This window comes from Nannospalax galili, unplaced genomic scaffold (assembly GCF_000622305.1).
Source record: "Nannospalax galili isolate Female #2095 unplaced genomic scaffold, S.galili_v1.0 scaffold281, whole genome shotgun sequence".
Taxonomy (NCBI): Eukaryota; Metazoa; Chordata; class Mammalia; order Rodentia; family Spalacidae; genus Nannospalax; species Nannospalax galili.
The window spans coordinates 9426812-9444835 of NW_008349068.1; the positions used below are offsets into that span (position 1 = coordinate 9426812).

The 18024-nt window shown below is 33.1% G+C and overlaps 1 protein-coding gene across 4 annotated transcripts in view; it reads right to left on the minus strand.

Moving 5' to 3' along the window:
• Positions 1-18024, minus strand: part of Erbb4 (erb-b2 receptor tyrosine kinase 4) — a 1194626-nt gene that overhangs the window by 385416 nt on the left and 791186 nt on the right. For all 4 annotated transcript variants that reach the window (XM_029569917.1, XM_029569919.1, XM_029569920.1 and 1 more), the window contains exon 4: positions 4975-5109. In XM_029569917.1, the coding sequence (XP_029425777.1) occupies positions 4975-5109 (135 nt within the window). The remainder of the gene's footprint in view (positions 1-4974; positions 5110-18024) is intronic.

An 18024-nucleotide genomic window follows, 5' to 3' on the forward strand; every position in this document is an offset into this window, starting at 1 on the left:
TAAGGATTTTGCATCGAAACTAACAATATATGAAAAGCATTATGATACCCCATTGGCTTTGAAGCTAATTTTAAAAATAACTTTTAAAAAGGAGTTAAAGGATACACAGTGGATGAACAATGCTGCTCCCATAAGATGGCATGAATTAGTTAATGAAAATCCTAGTGCCAGTTACCAGTTTCCTTCCTACAAGTTATTGATGAGGGAAGCCCTAGAGATACTAAAACAATACAGATTATTGCCAGTGCTCTTGGTTTCATACAGTAACTCATTGAAAGGCTTTCTTGGTGAAAATGCCACACTTCGATTTTATGACCTAGAAAAGTTAATCTTGAACTCACCAGGAAATTCTTTCCTGGCTGGCTAGCTGTGGAGTGTTGGAGGGCCCTATGCAGGCTGCTGAGAGAGGAAAGGCATTGACAGTCTTACCCAGTACTCGACCCTGCATGCTACAATATTGATATGCTAGGAAAGATGTTCTCCCTGGTGTAATAGTGGCAAGAGTGTTAATGGGGGTAACCAACTGCTCTCTTGACTGGATATTAGGCCACAGGAATGAATTCATACTGGGTACTTTAAAAATGGTCAAAATCCATGGCAAGGGGAGAACCTATTGGTGTTTTTTGCTAAAGGGTCATGTTGTCAAACTGCTTTTTAAAGATCTATGACTATATGTATAGATTTTTTTCTCTCACCTTTGATCAGAGAAGCTTCCTATTATAGTGGCTATTGCTCAATACACAGCCACTTAACTGTTCAAAGCACTGAGAAGAAGCCACTGTGAGTACTCAGCTGTAGATGGGACGTCTACATTATAACCTTCCCCAACAAGGCTCAGGGAGAAGAAAGAATGTACGTGCCAGAGGAGAGGAGGAATGCTGTAAAATCCTGACTTCTGTACATGATACATCTGCTGTACAGAAGATTTTGCAGCAGCTTTGTTTACGTGTACAAGACCTGGACAAGATCAAGTCAGCATGGAGGGGTTTTTCCTGAGGCTTCTAGTTGAGGAGTTATTGGAAATTGATGGCTTGTCTGGGAGGTACTGGTGGATTGCTTATGACATACTGAATGACCCTAAGCCCATACACATATGGGCAGCACTGATTGGACTTAGTGATCTTTTAAAAAAAGAGAACTTGAAGTTGGGAGATATGCTAGGAGTTGGAGAGAGGAAGTGGGGATGGATATGATTAAGCTACAGTGTATACAAGAATGGAATCTTCAAATAATAAAAATAATTTTCTCTCTAAAAGGAATAATGAAACATTGAAAAATAAGAAACAACTACGATTTGCAAATATTCTAAAGTCTTACGCTAATTTGTTTTTTATATTTTCACAATTACAAGTAGAATACAAATGTAATATAATTGAAATTTTATAGCAGTAATATAAATTATATTAAGCACAGAGATCTCTATGTAGCTACCTCTGGCTACAACTTTTACTTTGCACTCATGCATTTTAATATAAATTATGAGTAAAGGAAAATATAGTTCAGGTCCATCTAATTTTCCCAATTATGAATTCTTACAATTTGAATAATTTTGCCTTCCACTAAAATTCATGTCCAAATTAAACCTCCATTGCAACAGTGTTGAGAGGAGGGGCCTAATGAGAAATGTTAAGTCAGGAAGGCCCTGTCTTCATGAAGGAATGCCAATACAGAAAGGGATCATGGGAGTGGTTTTAAGTTGTCTTCTCCTCTGCATAAGGCAATGTGCAAGGATCACATCGTGGAGAGAAGACAAGTCTTTAGGAAACAAAGAATCACATCGCAACTGGATCTTGGTTTTCCTAGACTTCAGAACTTTAAACACATAAATTTCTCTTTTTTATGAATTTTCCAGTCTTGGATATTCTGTGTAGCCATACAAATGAACTAAGACATCAACTTATCTATTGCATTTACTTATTTTTCCTTCAGTAAGCATCAGTGATCCATCTAATGCATAGTACAAAAAAATGACAGAGGGCTGAATTATGTCTTGTCCACAATAAGCTTCCATCTAATATTTTTTATATATCTCTAGTCACTATCATGTTAAATGAGGAAGGAAGGCTAATTTAGCTTCAAGAAGAACATGCTTCCTGGATGAGATGGCTCCTGATGAATGCCTTAAGGCTCCCAATGAGTGCCTAGACTTTATAAATCAAGCAGAAGAAAACAGGAACTAAACACAAACTATGAGAACTCAATTCATAAACTTGGAAAATAAGCAGAAATTGACTGAAAATTGTATGCCGCTTGGTTTTGTTTAGTGTTGGTCAATCAGAGTGGCAAGCTTTGGGGAAGGAATCACAGTCAGACTTCATTGAGCAGAGACTTTGCAAGAATTTTGTCAGCAGAACTGGTCAGGACAGGGAGCAAGGAAAGCAATCAAGCACACAGACTCTTACCTAGGAGGCCTCACATCACTAAAGTGAAGTGAGGATGTAGAGGCTCCTTGAACATGAGTGGGGATATCTATATTATTATTAATCACATATTAAATTATGATTTCTTCAATTATAAATATTAAAACCAGACTACATAATAATATCAGTTATCTGCAGCTACATGCCTACATTTTGTTTCTTTAAATATGATTGATTTAAATTTGTCAATACCAGTGGAATTATACAGTATTTATCTTTTGTGACTATCTTTTTAACCTGTAGCACAATAAAATCTCCAGACATTAATATTCAAATAACAGCCAATTCATTATTGTCAGATATGGTATCATACAGTAGATGTACTATGCTAACCAAACAGAAACACTATGTAAGCAAAAAGACTTCAACAATTAATGGCTAATTTATAAATGACCATTGATTATGAACTCATTCTGTATTTGTAATTTTTGCACCTGCAATTATTTGCATGCAAAATAAGTATAGACACAATTGCTTAATTATAGGCACAACCATCCAAATTAGCCCTCAAAAAGAACAGCACAAAAAGATACCATCTGTGAAAATACAGCAACCCCCTCAGACCTATCCTGCTTCAAATCCTGTAAGACTGGTGGACAGATTTCCCTTTTGGCTTCTGTCTCAGACTTTATTCTTTCCTGATCTCATTTATGCCTTACAGGCTAGTTATTTCAAGAAACTGAGAATCAGCAGGCTTTTCCTCCTAGCCAACCAATGCAAACCCGTCCCCATATAATATGCTAATAATATAGGCACACTGAAAACAGACACCATTCCTGAACCACATCATTTGCACTGTTAGCACATGCAGATTCAAATTATTTTTTGCACCTGTAATTTTACCTGGTAGGTAATTTGAGTACTACAAAGATAGAATCACATACAAGTTTCTGCTAAAGATGACAAGAAAATTACATTACTCTATTTTTTTTAAAAGAAGCTTTTAGCTTTTTATTAAAAACAAAGGTGTCAGATTTGATCAAATACATTCATATTCCCCATAATGTTATTATGGGCATCATGAAATTTAATAATTGTCCCTTGGAGTTTGATTTCATACAAAAGCATCACAATACAATCAGGACTACAGCAAATAATTATTGAAGTATGTAGAGACAGTTATGATTTCAGGTGGGAAATATATAATAGATGAGAAATTTAAAACCCAGGTTAATACTTGATAAAGATTTAGATCTCATACAAATGTCAGAAATAATGTACGACAACATAGCCTGCTTTAGGAAATGAAAGAGTTTACAGACAGAATAATTTTAAGAGATTTTAATGATAGTTCAGATATTATTTGCTTATCACTTCATCATATTAAACACTATCAGTCAGATAAATCCTCTGTGGCAGAAACAACACACCTTTAAAAATTTTATTGAATTGTTGCAACTTTCATACAATATAATTTGATAGTATTTGACCCCATCCCCTATCTATGCTTCTCCTTACTGATTCCAAGCCAATTTAATGTACTCTATTACACATATATATTACATTATATAAATAAAACAATAAATCTTTAGGAAATGGAGAATTCAATAGTTATTACTGATGACAAAATTGAGACAGTAAACATGTTTCTTGTGTATGAAATATATATTCACTCATGTTGTACTACTGTGACGATCATAAAGTATTGGCATGAAGGCCTTAGGGACAAATGAAGGTTTGAGAATTCTAATATGTTCCACTAGTTTTGTTTGTGTGTTTGAAAACTTACAGTGAATAGAAAGGAATAGTTTTTAACTACTTTTCATGAGGCATAAATGTGGATATAGTAACTACACAGTGGCCACAAGTTATGGACATGGTGGTGCGTTTTGAAAAGTAGACTAAGATACAGTAATTTGAACTAAGCTAAGAGGAACCATGTTAAGAAAATGTAAATTTTTAAAGAGGAAAAATTGCTTCTCAAAAGAGAATAATTAGGGGCTGAGTGATAGCTCAGCAGTTACAAGCACTGACTGCTCTTGCGGAGGACCCAGGTTAAATTCCCAGCACCCACACGGCAGCTACGAACCGTCCTTAACTCCAGTTGCAGGGAAATTTGAAGCCCTCTTCTGACCTCTGCAGCACTGCATGACATGGGTGCTTTCACATACATGCAGGCAAAATACTCACACACATAAAATAAAAACAATAAATATTTTTAAAAAGAACAATTAGAAAACAAGGACTGGTCAGCTGTTTGTTCTATGACACATAACTGAAGGAAACCAAACATTTTTATGATTAATCGAATGTCAAATATTAATTGCATGACAAACAAGTCATTCATTTTTAAACAGGGTAAAAAGAATATTTTTAAATGTTACAAAGAATAATGCGGGCTGATGAGATGTCTCAGAGGATAAAGACGCTAGTACCTCATTCAATGATCTGGTTTCAGTCCCCAGGCACTACATGGTGTAAGAATAAAAGTCACTCCCTGCGCATTGTCCCTTGACCTCCACACATGTACCATGACACACATAACACACACACACAATAAATAAGTAATGAATAAATAAATAAGTAATAAATTTAAACAAAGTCTGCTACTCACATCCTGAGCTTCCATTTGTTGACACCAGTGTCAAGTTGGAAGGCCATGGATTCCGGACAATATCTTGCCAGTGAATTGTGTCTGCATAGCATAGGAATTTATTCTGGTCAACATAGACTCCGCCATTTAGAATTTCTGTATTGGAAACAAAAATAACCATCGATCATCAATTTGTTTACTGAAGAAAAGGTAGCCAATAAAAAATGAGCTACTCAAATTATTTTAATATTAGAGTTATAATATTAAAATAGAATAGAAGCCATGATACTTAAAAATATATTCTTCATTGAGTCTTTTCCTTCTTTTAAAATTCTGAAAAGGTTGAAAAGTATAAGTGATTAAAATAAATAATTCTAATATTCAGAGAAAAACTTCAGTATTTTGGTATTGATATTATAATTTCTTTTCTGTTTGTTTACCCTGAATTGGAATATTACATGCTGACTTTCATAATTTTGTACTTTTGTTTAAAATTACATAATAATTAATGATTATTTTACATACCTTTAATGAGAATAAAGATATGCCAGATTATAAAATAATTAGCATCATTTAATAAAAATCCTTCTTGTTTTGTGTTAATTTATCTTTGCTTAGTCTTTAAAATAAATTTTCACAAATGACAGTCCACAGCCATAGAGTGTGAAGTCTCAAAGCTTTTGATACACATTGTGAGATGTTGCTTTAGTAGAATGTTTTAGACAATGGGGTATTGCCTGGGGCCCATAGATAAGTGATTAGCATTATGTAAAATGTAGAATTATTTTATTGCAAAATTACTCTCTTCCAATCTGGAATAGATTTGCCAATCATTCAGTAGATTTGCCACTGGATCATAGACCCGAGTATGAGATAAAGTACACCAATACTGGTTTTTACTTGCTTTTTTTGTGCTACTCCTGATTACCTAAAGTGTTTCCCATGTTCAATGTCTGGTCACATACAAAGATCTTCTTTCAAATACCTTTAAGTTATCCTGAAAAATTAATATTCCCACTGAAAATAATATTTTTCAATGTTACTATTTTTTCTAACTTTATCTATTCATATTTTTTGTCTATGAATAATATGCAGCTTATATAAGTGCACTACATGTGTGCAAAACATACAGAGGCCAGAGGAGGGCATTGGAGCTACAGATAGTTGTGAGTCATCATGTTGGTGCTGGGAACCAAACCTTGGTTCTCTGCAAGAGCATCCAGTGCTCTTAACCCCTGAACCATCTCTCAGCCCCTCAAATACTGTTTTTTTTAATAATTTACTTAGACACGTGGCACCTTCCTACCTACTGTCTACCACATTTTCTGCCTGTGGTCCAATACAAGAAAAGTTTTAGAATCATCATATAATAGTGCATAAAGTTTTCAACTACAGCAAGAAAGAAAAACAAACTACAGCTTTTGCAGATAGTGATTCTATTTTCCACATTAACACTCTCCACAAGGCAGATGCAAATGTTAGTTCACCTGTTCTAAAGGGCCTTTTTCTTCCTTGACTTCCTGTGTGGTGATTTTATTCACCCAAGACACAGTTAGCTATGGCATCTATTCTGATGTGAAGACAGAATAAGACAGAAGAGGAAGAGGAAGACTTTCTCTGTTGTCTTTCTTCATATGAATGGATAGACAAAATGTGGCATTTATATATATATATATATATGTATATATATAATTTTATTCAATCAGGAAGAAGAATGAAATTACAGCATTTGGTGGAAAATGGGTATAACTAAGGATGATCATATTAAGTGAAATGTCAGACTCAAGAAGACAATCTTTTCTCTCATTTGTGGCTCCTACTCTTACATAGGTAGATAAAATAATACATGCATATAGCGCATAAAGTAGACATGATAGATGAGGAATAAATGGAGAACAGGAGAGGGAGAAGGTGAAAAGGTAGGATGGGGTTAAGCATGATCAAAGTACATGACATACTTGTATGAAAAGTTTGTATGAAACTCATCATTTGGTACAATGAAAGTATAGCATTAGTATATATTGAAATAAAAATTTAAATAATAGCTGAATTTCGCTGCCCAAAAGTAATCCATGAATACTTCAGAAGAGATGAAGGAAGCAAGTGCTTAGAGACATAATGCTAATGAACAAATCTCAACTACTGAGAATATACAAATAAGGAAGGACAGAGTCATGCTCTGCGGTGGTGCTGAGAATCATCTCTCTTGTGCAGTACTTTCTAAGCCATTTTTAAAATGTTATTTCTCCCTTTGTGATGGTAGGCCCACATTAGAGAAATGTAAGGAATGAATAAAAGGAATATGCATTGAACGTTGGTATTCAGATTGATATTTGCAGATGCAAAATTGGTTGGCACATCCAAAGAACCCGACTGCTTTGTATGTTTAAAATCCTCAATTCCATTTATATACCACAGAAACTTTTCCATTCAAGCTCAGTCACATTCTCATTATCAGTCTTTTCACCGACTATCGGTTCCAGTTCTTGGAGGAGGAAAAAAGAAACAAAAAGAAATTAGACCATCTTTCTACTTCTAAAACTAGTTCATTACTTTTTTTGACCTAACCACGAAACTTTGATCAGTGCAGAAGGAAGATGTAAGAAGGATTGTGAAAATGTATTTCTGTTTTAATGTTTGGCAGTGTGTTTTGACCTGAAATGTGTGAAGATCTCATGCGTATAGCTTTCTCATGAGATACTGGGTGATGCTGTACAGCTCTAGGAATAATTCTTCATCAAGTAAAAAGAAAGAGTACTCTGAATGAGATCCAGGAAATGGAGGTTATTTTTCAGTCTACATTTGGAAAGTTCTATTGTAAAAAAAAGATGTGAAGAGCAAGGAAATAACTCAAACATTATGAAAAGAAACTACTTTTCAGGAGTCACATCTTAAATCAAATTGTTCATGTGGAAGAAACACGGTATCCATCTCCATCTTCCTATCAGAGAATTTTCAAATAGTATCAGATTGCATTTTGCTGAATAATAATCTCGTCAAATCTCCTTCTTCTGCATTATTAATCCACTACTATTGTTGACATTCGTTTCTTAGAAATATGTTTTAGAGCATGACTTGTACTTGGAAAAGGGAATTGGAAAAAAGATGGTAATAATATAAGAACAGGCTTATAATTTAAAATTTCAAATTAAGATACAATCATGACAATCTAGAGGATACTTTTATCATCACAAATTTTAAATTCGTATCTGCTAGTAATTCTAGTGAGGATAATGTACATACTTTTAGGTTTGAATACTGACTGCTTTATTTGCATGTTTTTGTTTCCCCTGGAAATAGCCTTTTTATCTTTTTAATATATGCCTTTTTCTCTGTTGAAAACTCCATAATCAAGGAAATGCAAAAACTCCACAATCAGAGAAAATATGATTTCATGAATTTATAGGAAAGTATTAATGAACATTAATGGCTCCTTAAACATTTTTCAGGAAATAGTGTAATAACTGCATATATATATATATGTATATTCTAAAATTGCCTTTGATTTTATAACTTCAAACAATAAAGCACTATATCTTTTGTGAGAAAATATTTCAATAGGTTTATTTTCCAAATAAGAAAATCTATGGAATAGGTTATCTCCCTTAGAAAGTTTTAATATATAAAAATTACTTTCTTGACAGAAGAACAACCTACTCTTTGCACCATGGTTGACTATAGAAGTTTGAATTTATTAGATAAGTCAAATAAGGATTAGTAAAAAAGAAAAGCTTCAAGAATCATTCATATGATATTTAATCTATGTGTAGTAACTTAACAAGAACGACAGTGCTTTTTATACAGTGTTTTGAAGATTTATTTGAAAGAATCACCTGTTTTATGACCACACTTTCCTTACCCTAATATGAAATAAAATGACTAATAATTAAAATTTAAGACTAGGACAAAAATATAATTTTGAATCAAAAGGAAGAGAGAAAAAATGAAGCGTGAATTTAATTGATAGTCAAAAAAGATGTATAAAGTTGGGATGAATGCAGTAAGTAAAAATGTCTAGTAAGTGAATGAGCTCAAGGTAACCTCATTAAATTTTATAAATTCCTCTGTAATAACATATTCAAATAAATTAAGAAAGACACAGATATATGCTTTATCATTTAGGGGAAAAGCCTGCTACGCATTTTCTTATCATACTGTGTAAAAATATGTCCTGCAAGTTCACAAAACAGAACTGTTTCTTTCTAATAAATGTCAAATAACACAAAATATATTAGATATGACATTTTCTAAAAATAAAAGTATCATTTCATTACTGAAAAATACCATTATAAACTTAAATATGTTTGTGTCTCCAGTATTTCCCATTAGATAAAAAACATGGAAGTCAAGTGAAAGCTGTCATGAAAATTTTGTTCTTGAATAAATTACGACCTGCAATACACTAAAATAGAGAACTTAAATATAAAGGATTTTCATGAAGGTAAACAATATTACTTTGAACTCTCTCTGTTGTATCTAATACCAGGTAGCCTTTCCCCAACGACCACTTAGGCACATTTATACAAACTTGAGCCAAAGAACTTGATTCCAACGTTAATCAGTTAACTTTCGCTATGACTCCTACTTTTAAGTTGCATTGTGGCTAAATCAAAGTAATTATGAAAGTTAATTATTTTCAATAAACATTTTATATGTCTTCTTATTTGATCCTGTGTTTGATTAACTGAGGAGCTACTCCTGCTTGTTAACTGGAGCCCAAGTATCTGCTACTATATACCAGGAAGTACACAGTATAGATTTACTAAGTTTAAAATCTGCCTGTAATATATTTAACTGAATATAAGAAAAACTAAACATACAGAGATATACAATTTTGTAGTTAGAGTTCTTGAAAACTGAAATGAAATAGACTTTATTATAAAAGATGCTTGGAACTGATAATATAGACAATTACTGTAGAGATAATGTTTGGCATTTATACCATGTTTAACATTTTTCTGCTATACAAAAGCCTATTTTATGCATCAAACTCGATTAGTTACTAGGTAAATAATGATGACTTTGAGCATTTTATTTGGACCAAATTTTCTTAAAGTTATACAGATTGCCTAGCATGTGCTATGGAAAAATATCTAAAATTATTCTTTAATACTTAAGTGTAAGTCTATCCCACATTGTTCCTTAAATTAATTTTTGAAACTTGTAAAATGCCAATACGACATTCAAAACAGAACATGAACTACTCGTGTCTTTGAATCCTGAAATGGTGGTCATTTGACAATTTCCTTGTCTGAATGGCATTTTCATGAGTCTGATAAAGAAGTTAATATTTTGTTATTCAAATGACTTCTTTTGTTCTCCATCTTTATCAAATAGTAGTTATTATAGTGAATTGGAGGAGACTTCCTATTAACGCAACCATCGATATTTTGCTAATACATTTTCTCTCAAAAGAACATAAGGCAAAATACTGATCATACTGTTTTTCCTCTGTCCTGTATGAAATATCCTAATTGCAATGTAACTTCCTTCCTGAGAATACAGATGAATGTGACCCCAATCGGATTCGGAATTTGACAGAAGTGCTCTGACCATATGTACTATTCCTAACCACTGCATAAAAATGATTGGATTTCTTTTTTTTCCAAAATAAATATTGAACTGCAAATACAGTTGGCCATATGACACTTTGGTCTCTATGACTTCTGTTGGCACCAAACACATCTCAAAGAACTATCAACCATACTGACATAATAAAATTCTAATTATCAAGGATGAAATAGTTGACATCAACCTCTGATTATAAATGTAAATGTCTGACTGTGCAGAAATGTGTCTATATCAGTCAACCATAGAAAGAAAATGACAATAAAAGAAAGGTTAAAAGTATCACATGTGTCTAATTATAGTGGGGTCATGCATATATTAGACTTATATCAGACTTGTATTACCTATCCAAGCAAAAGGACACAAACAAGAAGTCAAACTCAAAGTCACAATAAGGCCATTTTTAAAATAAAGTTACAAAAGCAGTTACAGGACTTTCTCAGATATAAAGCAATATATCTTTCTCACTGTCATCACCTTAAGCCACACAAGTCTGTTCACAGATAATGATACAGAAGTAATATAGATCCTATCATCCACCTGTGATACTTAATACATCATCTCTGGGATGGACTTGGTCCAGGGATTCCTGAATCTTTCCAAAGCCCAGACCTTTCAGCTGGTAGCACAGTGAATTGCAGCTACCCCACTGGGTCAGCCCTCAAGGTTCATTATTAATAAGCTGAGACTCCAAAGGCTAATGAGAACCGGGTGCTCGAGGAGACAATGGCTCATTCATCATCAATCAAGCTTTGAAGTTTTTATACAGATGATTTAAGGAGAGTTGAAGTGTGCAAAATTGAAATGTCACATTTGTATTGGGAGGGGGTAGAGGGTGATAATGTAAATGAGTGATGTAACCCTTTATCTTTCAGCTCAGTGATCAGAGTCAAAAGCTCATGGATTCGAATACCAAATGTTAGGAAGTAACAGTGGACAGTTTTTCAAACAGAGCAAGGCAATTTAAGGAAGAAATTACTAGACCCATTGACTAAAAATAAGCTCATGATAGAAAATAAATCACATACACCTTGATTTAGATGAACTAGAGTTCAGTAATGCTTGCTATAATATCCTACCTAATCAATAATATTAGCTTTCAATGTTTTAACTTAAGTCCTAATTCTCTGAAATGGTGTTATAAATAACTAGTTAATGTAGTGGTTTCCCATCCCTTAGAGCATGGATTATTTGTCCTATCATCTGGCACAGAGTAACCACTGTCATATCTTCTTTATTCTTTTGAGCCCTTCTTTTGATCTTCCCTCTGTTGCTATGGATCCCTCAAGAACAAGACCCAGGATTCAAATCCTTCTATGTTCCCAGTTCCAAGATAGTGCTAAGAATATAGTAGAAAATCTGGATTATCAAGATGACTCAGTGGATAAAGATGCTTACTGCCAAGACTGATGAGCTGAGTTCATCCTGGGCTTCCTGGAAGCCATGTGGTGGAAGTTGAGAATTGACTCCTATAAATTGCCCTCTAATCCTCACATGTGTTATATGGCATGTGCATGCCCACACACATGTACAAAACAAATAAATAAATGTAAATTAAAAAATAATTTACATGACACAAATTCAAATGTTTTTGATGATTATGATAACATCTATGAATAGGGCTAATATTTCTAAATTTGTAATAATAACATGCCAGTGGTATATATTAAATGTGAATGTTTATAGTCTAGGTCACACTAAATATTGAATAAATTTATTGTGATCATAATGTATTAGTAATATTTTTTCTTTTAGGAAATAATAATCCATTTAAACTCGCTGATATTCCCTGGAAATCAGTGTATCATAGTGGTTTTACATTATGAACATAACTTTTCTTTGTCAATTTTTTTGTAGTCTCATTGTATATGTGCATATCTGATATTTTCTTTCTAATCACTTCTCTTAAATGTGTTCTTTTTACATTTCATTATTTTTCTAAAACTCACCTAATAACATTCTGTAATAAGTCACATGTACACAAAAGTTAGAGATATCATTAGTTCTTTCATTTTTTCATACTTAATCTATCCTTACAGCCTAAAGAAAGTTTCCCCTAATGTCTCATTTTATACACACTGATATGCCTTAATTCAGATCCTACCATTTTATTCCAGTTATAATTTTTTTGCTTAAATATACTGTCCACATTAATTCATTTTTCATATTAAAGTTATAATATAATCCTGAGTACATAGGTAGCCCACAGGGTAGGTGGGTTGGTAAGAGATAGATGATAAATAGATAGATAGATCCTCTAATATCAGTGTTTGAGTGCAAAGGCAGTAATACTGAATCTACTTAATGAGATAAAACACATTTTAAAATCAAATCTAATTAAGTTTTGACTTACTATCTGTACCACCTTACCCACTATTTTGGAGTTCAGTTCTCAACTCTATAATCAGGTTATTATAGTCATAGTATTTAACAAACAGCTGCTGCCTCTATTATATTTTAAGCTTGACAAGTCCTTAAATAGTGGTTTTATTATTGACATAAGTAAGACATATATTTTTGTATATTTACATTAATGATTTATTTCTCAGTAATAGATTAGAATGCAACTTCAAGAGGTTAGAATTTTACGTTTATTTATAGGCTATGTGTTTCAAGGCTAATATAATGCCCAAAATTATCAGGGTCCTAGATTCCAGCTCATCTTATTTCTGCATCACCTTTAATATAATAAGATGGTTAAGGTAAAAAAAATCCATGTTTGATTGGGAGGAAATCATGAGAAGGGATGGATGAATATGTGCTGTCTCAAGAAACATCCCTTACATTTCCACATACGATTGCATTTCATTGATCAGAACTTGGTCACAAAACCACAGGCAGATACAAGAAAGTAAGGGAATCAAAAATCTCTGGATTATCATATGATCAAGAAGTTTTATATGTCAGAGTTAGCAGGTGGCAATGTTATTGGGACACCACTAGCTGTCATTTTGGCTCACAAGAAATCTTGCATTTCCTGAATACAATGAACTTTTACAAGCTGAACATAGTTAAGAAACCAGCATTCAGATCAAGAAATACAACATACCAGGACAACACTTTCTTTTTTATGCTACTCCATATCAAAGCACTTCCCATGACATTGAATAAGATACTTTTTGTGTTTTTTTAATATATACACTAAAATGGTAAATATCCTTTTATGTTTGACTCCTATTACTTAATATTATGTTTGCAAAATCCATCCTCAGTGTTCATATTCATTGCTGTGAGATATTGTGGTTTCGCCAATTCTGCACTGATGGGTAATAAGGTAATTTCCTCATATATGTTATTGTAAACAGTGCTGCTGTGAATGTTGTAGAATATGCCTTTTGGTTCAAAGCATGTGTAAATGTGTGTTGCATGCATACTTGGAAGATGGCATTGATGGGATGTGGTGATTAGTTTTTCAACATAATTTTACCATGAGACTATAAGGAATCTTTTTGTTTCTGAGCCACAATAATGTTTGCATTTTTGAGCTCTGTTTTTCTACTCCCTGATAGTCATTCAGGTTGGCATGTAGTGCTATTATTTTAATTTTCATTTCTCCAAATGAGCTAAATTAAGTCCATTAAACATCATCTTTGAAGCAGGATTTTTAGGGATAAGTTGGTTCATTTCTATTTTCTTGAAAAGTGGTTTTACTATGTGCAAAACAGTTTACAGTGAACTGTGAAAAATTATATTTATTTGACATTGTTAGCAAGCAGTTAAGTAAATTAGTGTATCACATATTACAAATGACAATGTTCTTGATAGAGGGGTCTGGTATCACATTTTGTAAACTACACTGCAAAAATTTTAAAACAGGTTAAACTATATTAACAATAATAAAATAATTAAAAATATGAGTATTTGAGAATTTATGCTAAAACCTGTATTAGGAAAACACTACTTTTATAATAGGGATAAACACACTGAAGGTATATATAAAGAAAACTGAAAGACCTAATGTCTTCTTGATACTGACATAGAACATGCCCTTACATAAAGCACAAACATTTTTTTTTTTGTTCTATACACCACAAAGCCTCATTACAGACAACAATCCTCTTAAATAAACTGTTCCAAGTTTTGAGAAAATGTAATTGCTTCAGTAGAACAAATCAGCAGAGTTCAATGTCTTCATTTCCAATAAAGGGTGGAAGTCGTATTAGTAGCCAGAAATGATTTGTCCCCTTTATTTACAAGCTTTAATACAATAAACCCACGATATGCTGCAAGGTCACTTTCAAATATCTCACCTACTATATTGGTTTGTATAGTTTTAATAACTCATCTCACAATGTGTGATTTCTTCACTTCTTTAGAATATTTTTAAAGGATGATTTTCCCTGATGACAGTAATAATAAATAACATTGCTGTAAACGTTTGTTGCTGGCAAGATAAAACTTGCAAATAAAGGATAAAGCAAGAAAAGAAGAACAACTCAATCTTGTAAAATGATTATATGATTCGAAATGCATTGAAAATTTAAAATGCCTAAAGAATATAACATCAAGAATATAAATATGTGCATCGGGAGCCTGGATGATTCAGAAAAATGCCAGTTAATACTAATGTTAAAAATAGTAAGAAACATTTTATACAACAAGAAATTAAAGAATTCATGAGATAAAATACAAAGAACTTTTTCTGGAAAACTTTTAAAACTCACATACAGGACTATTTAAAATATTATTATAGTTTCGAATTACAGAAAGCTAAGAAGGAATGGATGCTTAAATAAAAGCAATATGAATATTGGTTGTCAAAATACAAAATATTAGCTATGACAAAATATAAAGAGAAATGTCTTTATATTTTATATAAAATCTTAAGTTAATATGCATTGCATGCAGTAAAATTGATGCATCTCAACAAGCATAATTTTTAAATACATATAGGTACTTATGTATATTACCTACATATCACTTAACTACCACTCAGGTACAGGAAAAAAATTCTTATTACTGCAGAGATTTTATTTTCCTTTTTTTACTTAGCATCCCCAAAGTCACAATTGTCATTTCCATTACCACAGATTAGTTTTGTTTGTTGGTTAGCATTATAGTTATGAACCCATACAGTATTTGTATTCTCTTTTTATTACCTTCTAGTAATTTTAAATGATGCTTTCAGTTTTTTTTCCATCTTTTTCCTGTATTAGTGGTAATTTTTTTAATTTACTTAATTTTGTATAGATTAGGTCAAAGTATTTTTGTTACTATTCTAGCTGGCTTTTCTGTTGCTGTGATAAGCACCATGATCAAGAGTACATAAAATCAGGGAAGAAGTATAGATAAAGGAAATCTAAATATCAAAAATATTATGTGAAATTTGAAAATAATCAATAAAACCTTAAAATCAATTAAAAAATAGAAGAGGAAGGAAATTACTTTATCAGCTACCTTTCTTATACTGCTAGGACATACAGACCTAGTGGTGGCACTGCACATGACAGGCTGGGCCCTCCTTTATCAGTTATTAATTAAATAAATGCCTCTAAATATGCCCACATGTCAATCTGATGGAGGTAATTCCTCCACTATGGTTGTCTTTCATCATGTGTCATATTGACAACCAAGTTTGGCCATCACAGCTACTGTCCAACTGTGTGATTGAGTATAAGTAAATTAGTTTAGGTTTCTTTTCTATCATCTATGACTTAGAAATGATAATATTCAATATTAGATTATGAGAATCAAAGATATTGTATGTAAAATGCCTAGTTGTTTAAAAGCTGTAGATATTTCAAAACAGGTTATTTACACAATTTCTGAGACTCTGTCTCTAAAAAGGACTAGTTGTTCCTGAGGATCAGATGGCAAATTCTGTAGTTTATTATCTCTCCTGCACTGAGTAATCTTGGATACGCAGTTGAGATAATGCTTTCAATTATTCCTTCACTTTTTGTTTTCAGATGCTGTGGCCTCATTTTGAGCTCCCTGGCCACTTTCAATACAGTTTGTTATGTAGCTCATAGGTCCTAAAGCCTCCACTTAAAATCTCCCTGTGGTCTTTACCTGTATGGTCAGTGTTACAGTGCTTATAAGAAATCGGGATCAAATCCACAGACCTAGGACACACACCCTGAGTTCTTTCATTCCATGGTCAGGGTCTGGCATGTTTCCTATTGGATCCCTTAGGGAAGTGCAAAATAATACACATCCACCGAAGTTCAGGGTGTTGGAGCAAATGAGACTATTCCACATACTGCTTAAACTTATTAAAATATTTTTATTATTAAATCACTAAAATGGACTATAAATACTGCGTGTGCAGCAAGCATTGCTATAATAGCACTGATGGCTGATGGAGAAAAAGGAAGGTCATTAGGCCTGAATAAGGACTAACAACTCAGTGCTTGATTTGCTCAGAGTTAAAGTTATATACTTAAATGATCATACTTTTTTAATTTATTCTTTTTATTTCATGTGTATGCGCATATTGCCTGTGTGTAGGTAAGTGCACCCGTGTCATGCAATGCCCGCGGAGGACAGACGAGTCTATCGGATCCCCTGGAACTGGAGTTACAGACAGTTGTTAGCTGCCATGTGGTTGCTGGGATTCGAACCCGGATCTTCTGAAAGAAGAATCACTGTTCTTAACTGCTGAGCCATCTCTCCTCATTATAAATTTGTCAGGAACTGTTTAATGGATCGTTATGTTTCATGACCCCAAACAGTGCCAAACCCAATTGCCCCAATTTAAGTTATTTCCATATTAACTTTTGATGTTGTAACAGAATAGGCTCCAGTATGCAATAATGTATATGCTCAGATTTTACTAATTGAGTAAATAACATTCCTTATTTTAGAATGCTTCCTCTTCCCAGAGTTAATAAATACCTCTAAAATTTGTTTTCGGGATATTTGACTATTTTGTGAGGCTAGGTATAAGCACAAAGTGCTAAAAGGCCTAACAAGGCTCGCAAGATCAGTGAACTCAGGTTGTCAGCATTTGAGAAGGAAAACTATTGAGACGTTGTCTTCTTCCTGGGTATCAAGCCAGACTGAGTAATCGTGATACTGTTTTATAGCATATGTTAAGATATATATGTTATATAACATATAACATCATTTCTACTCCCCACTATCCTTCCCCTTATCTATAAAATGAGGATACCATACCTGCAGTACCAGACTCACAGCATGATTAGTCCCAAACTAGTTAACCTGTAAACGCTCACCACAGTGTGTGCTGCTCAGTCATGTTCCACTGGTGTGCTGTTACCAATAATAAAGGGAACAGAGGAAGAGCTATTTTTTCTATCCTGCCCAATAATTTTCTCTGCTCTGTCTCATAATTATCCATTTGAATTAAAACTAAAACTGAGACGATTAGTTCAAGTTAGAAGATGTAGGTTTGTAAAACATTTTTAACCTACTTATGTTAGTTTCAGACTGTCTTTGATATTATGGGTTCTTGGTAGTCATAAAGTACTAGACTTTGAATCAGTACTCTTTTGGGTGGGATATCAAATGAGAGGCATGATCAAGCAAGATGCCAAATGC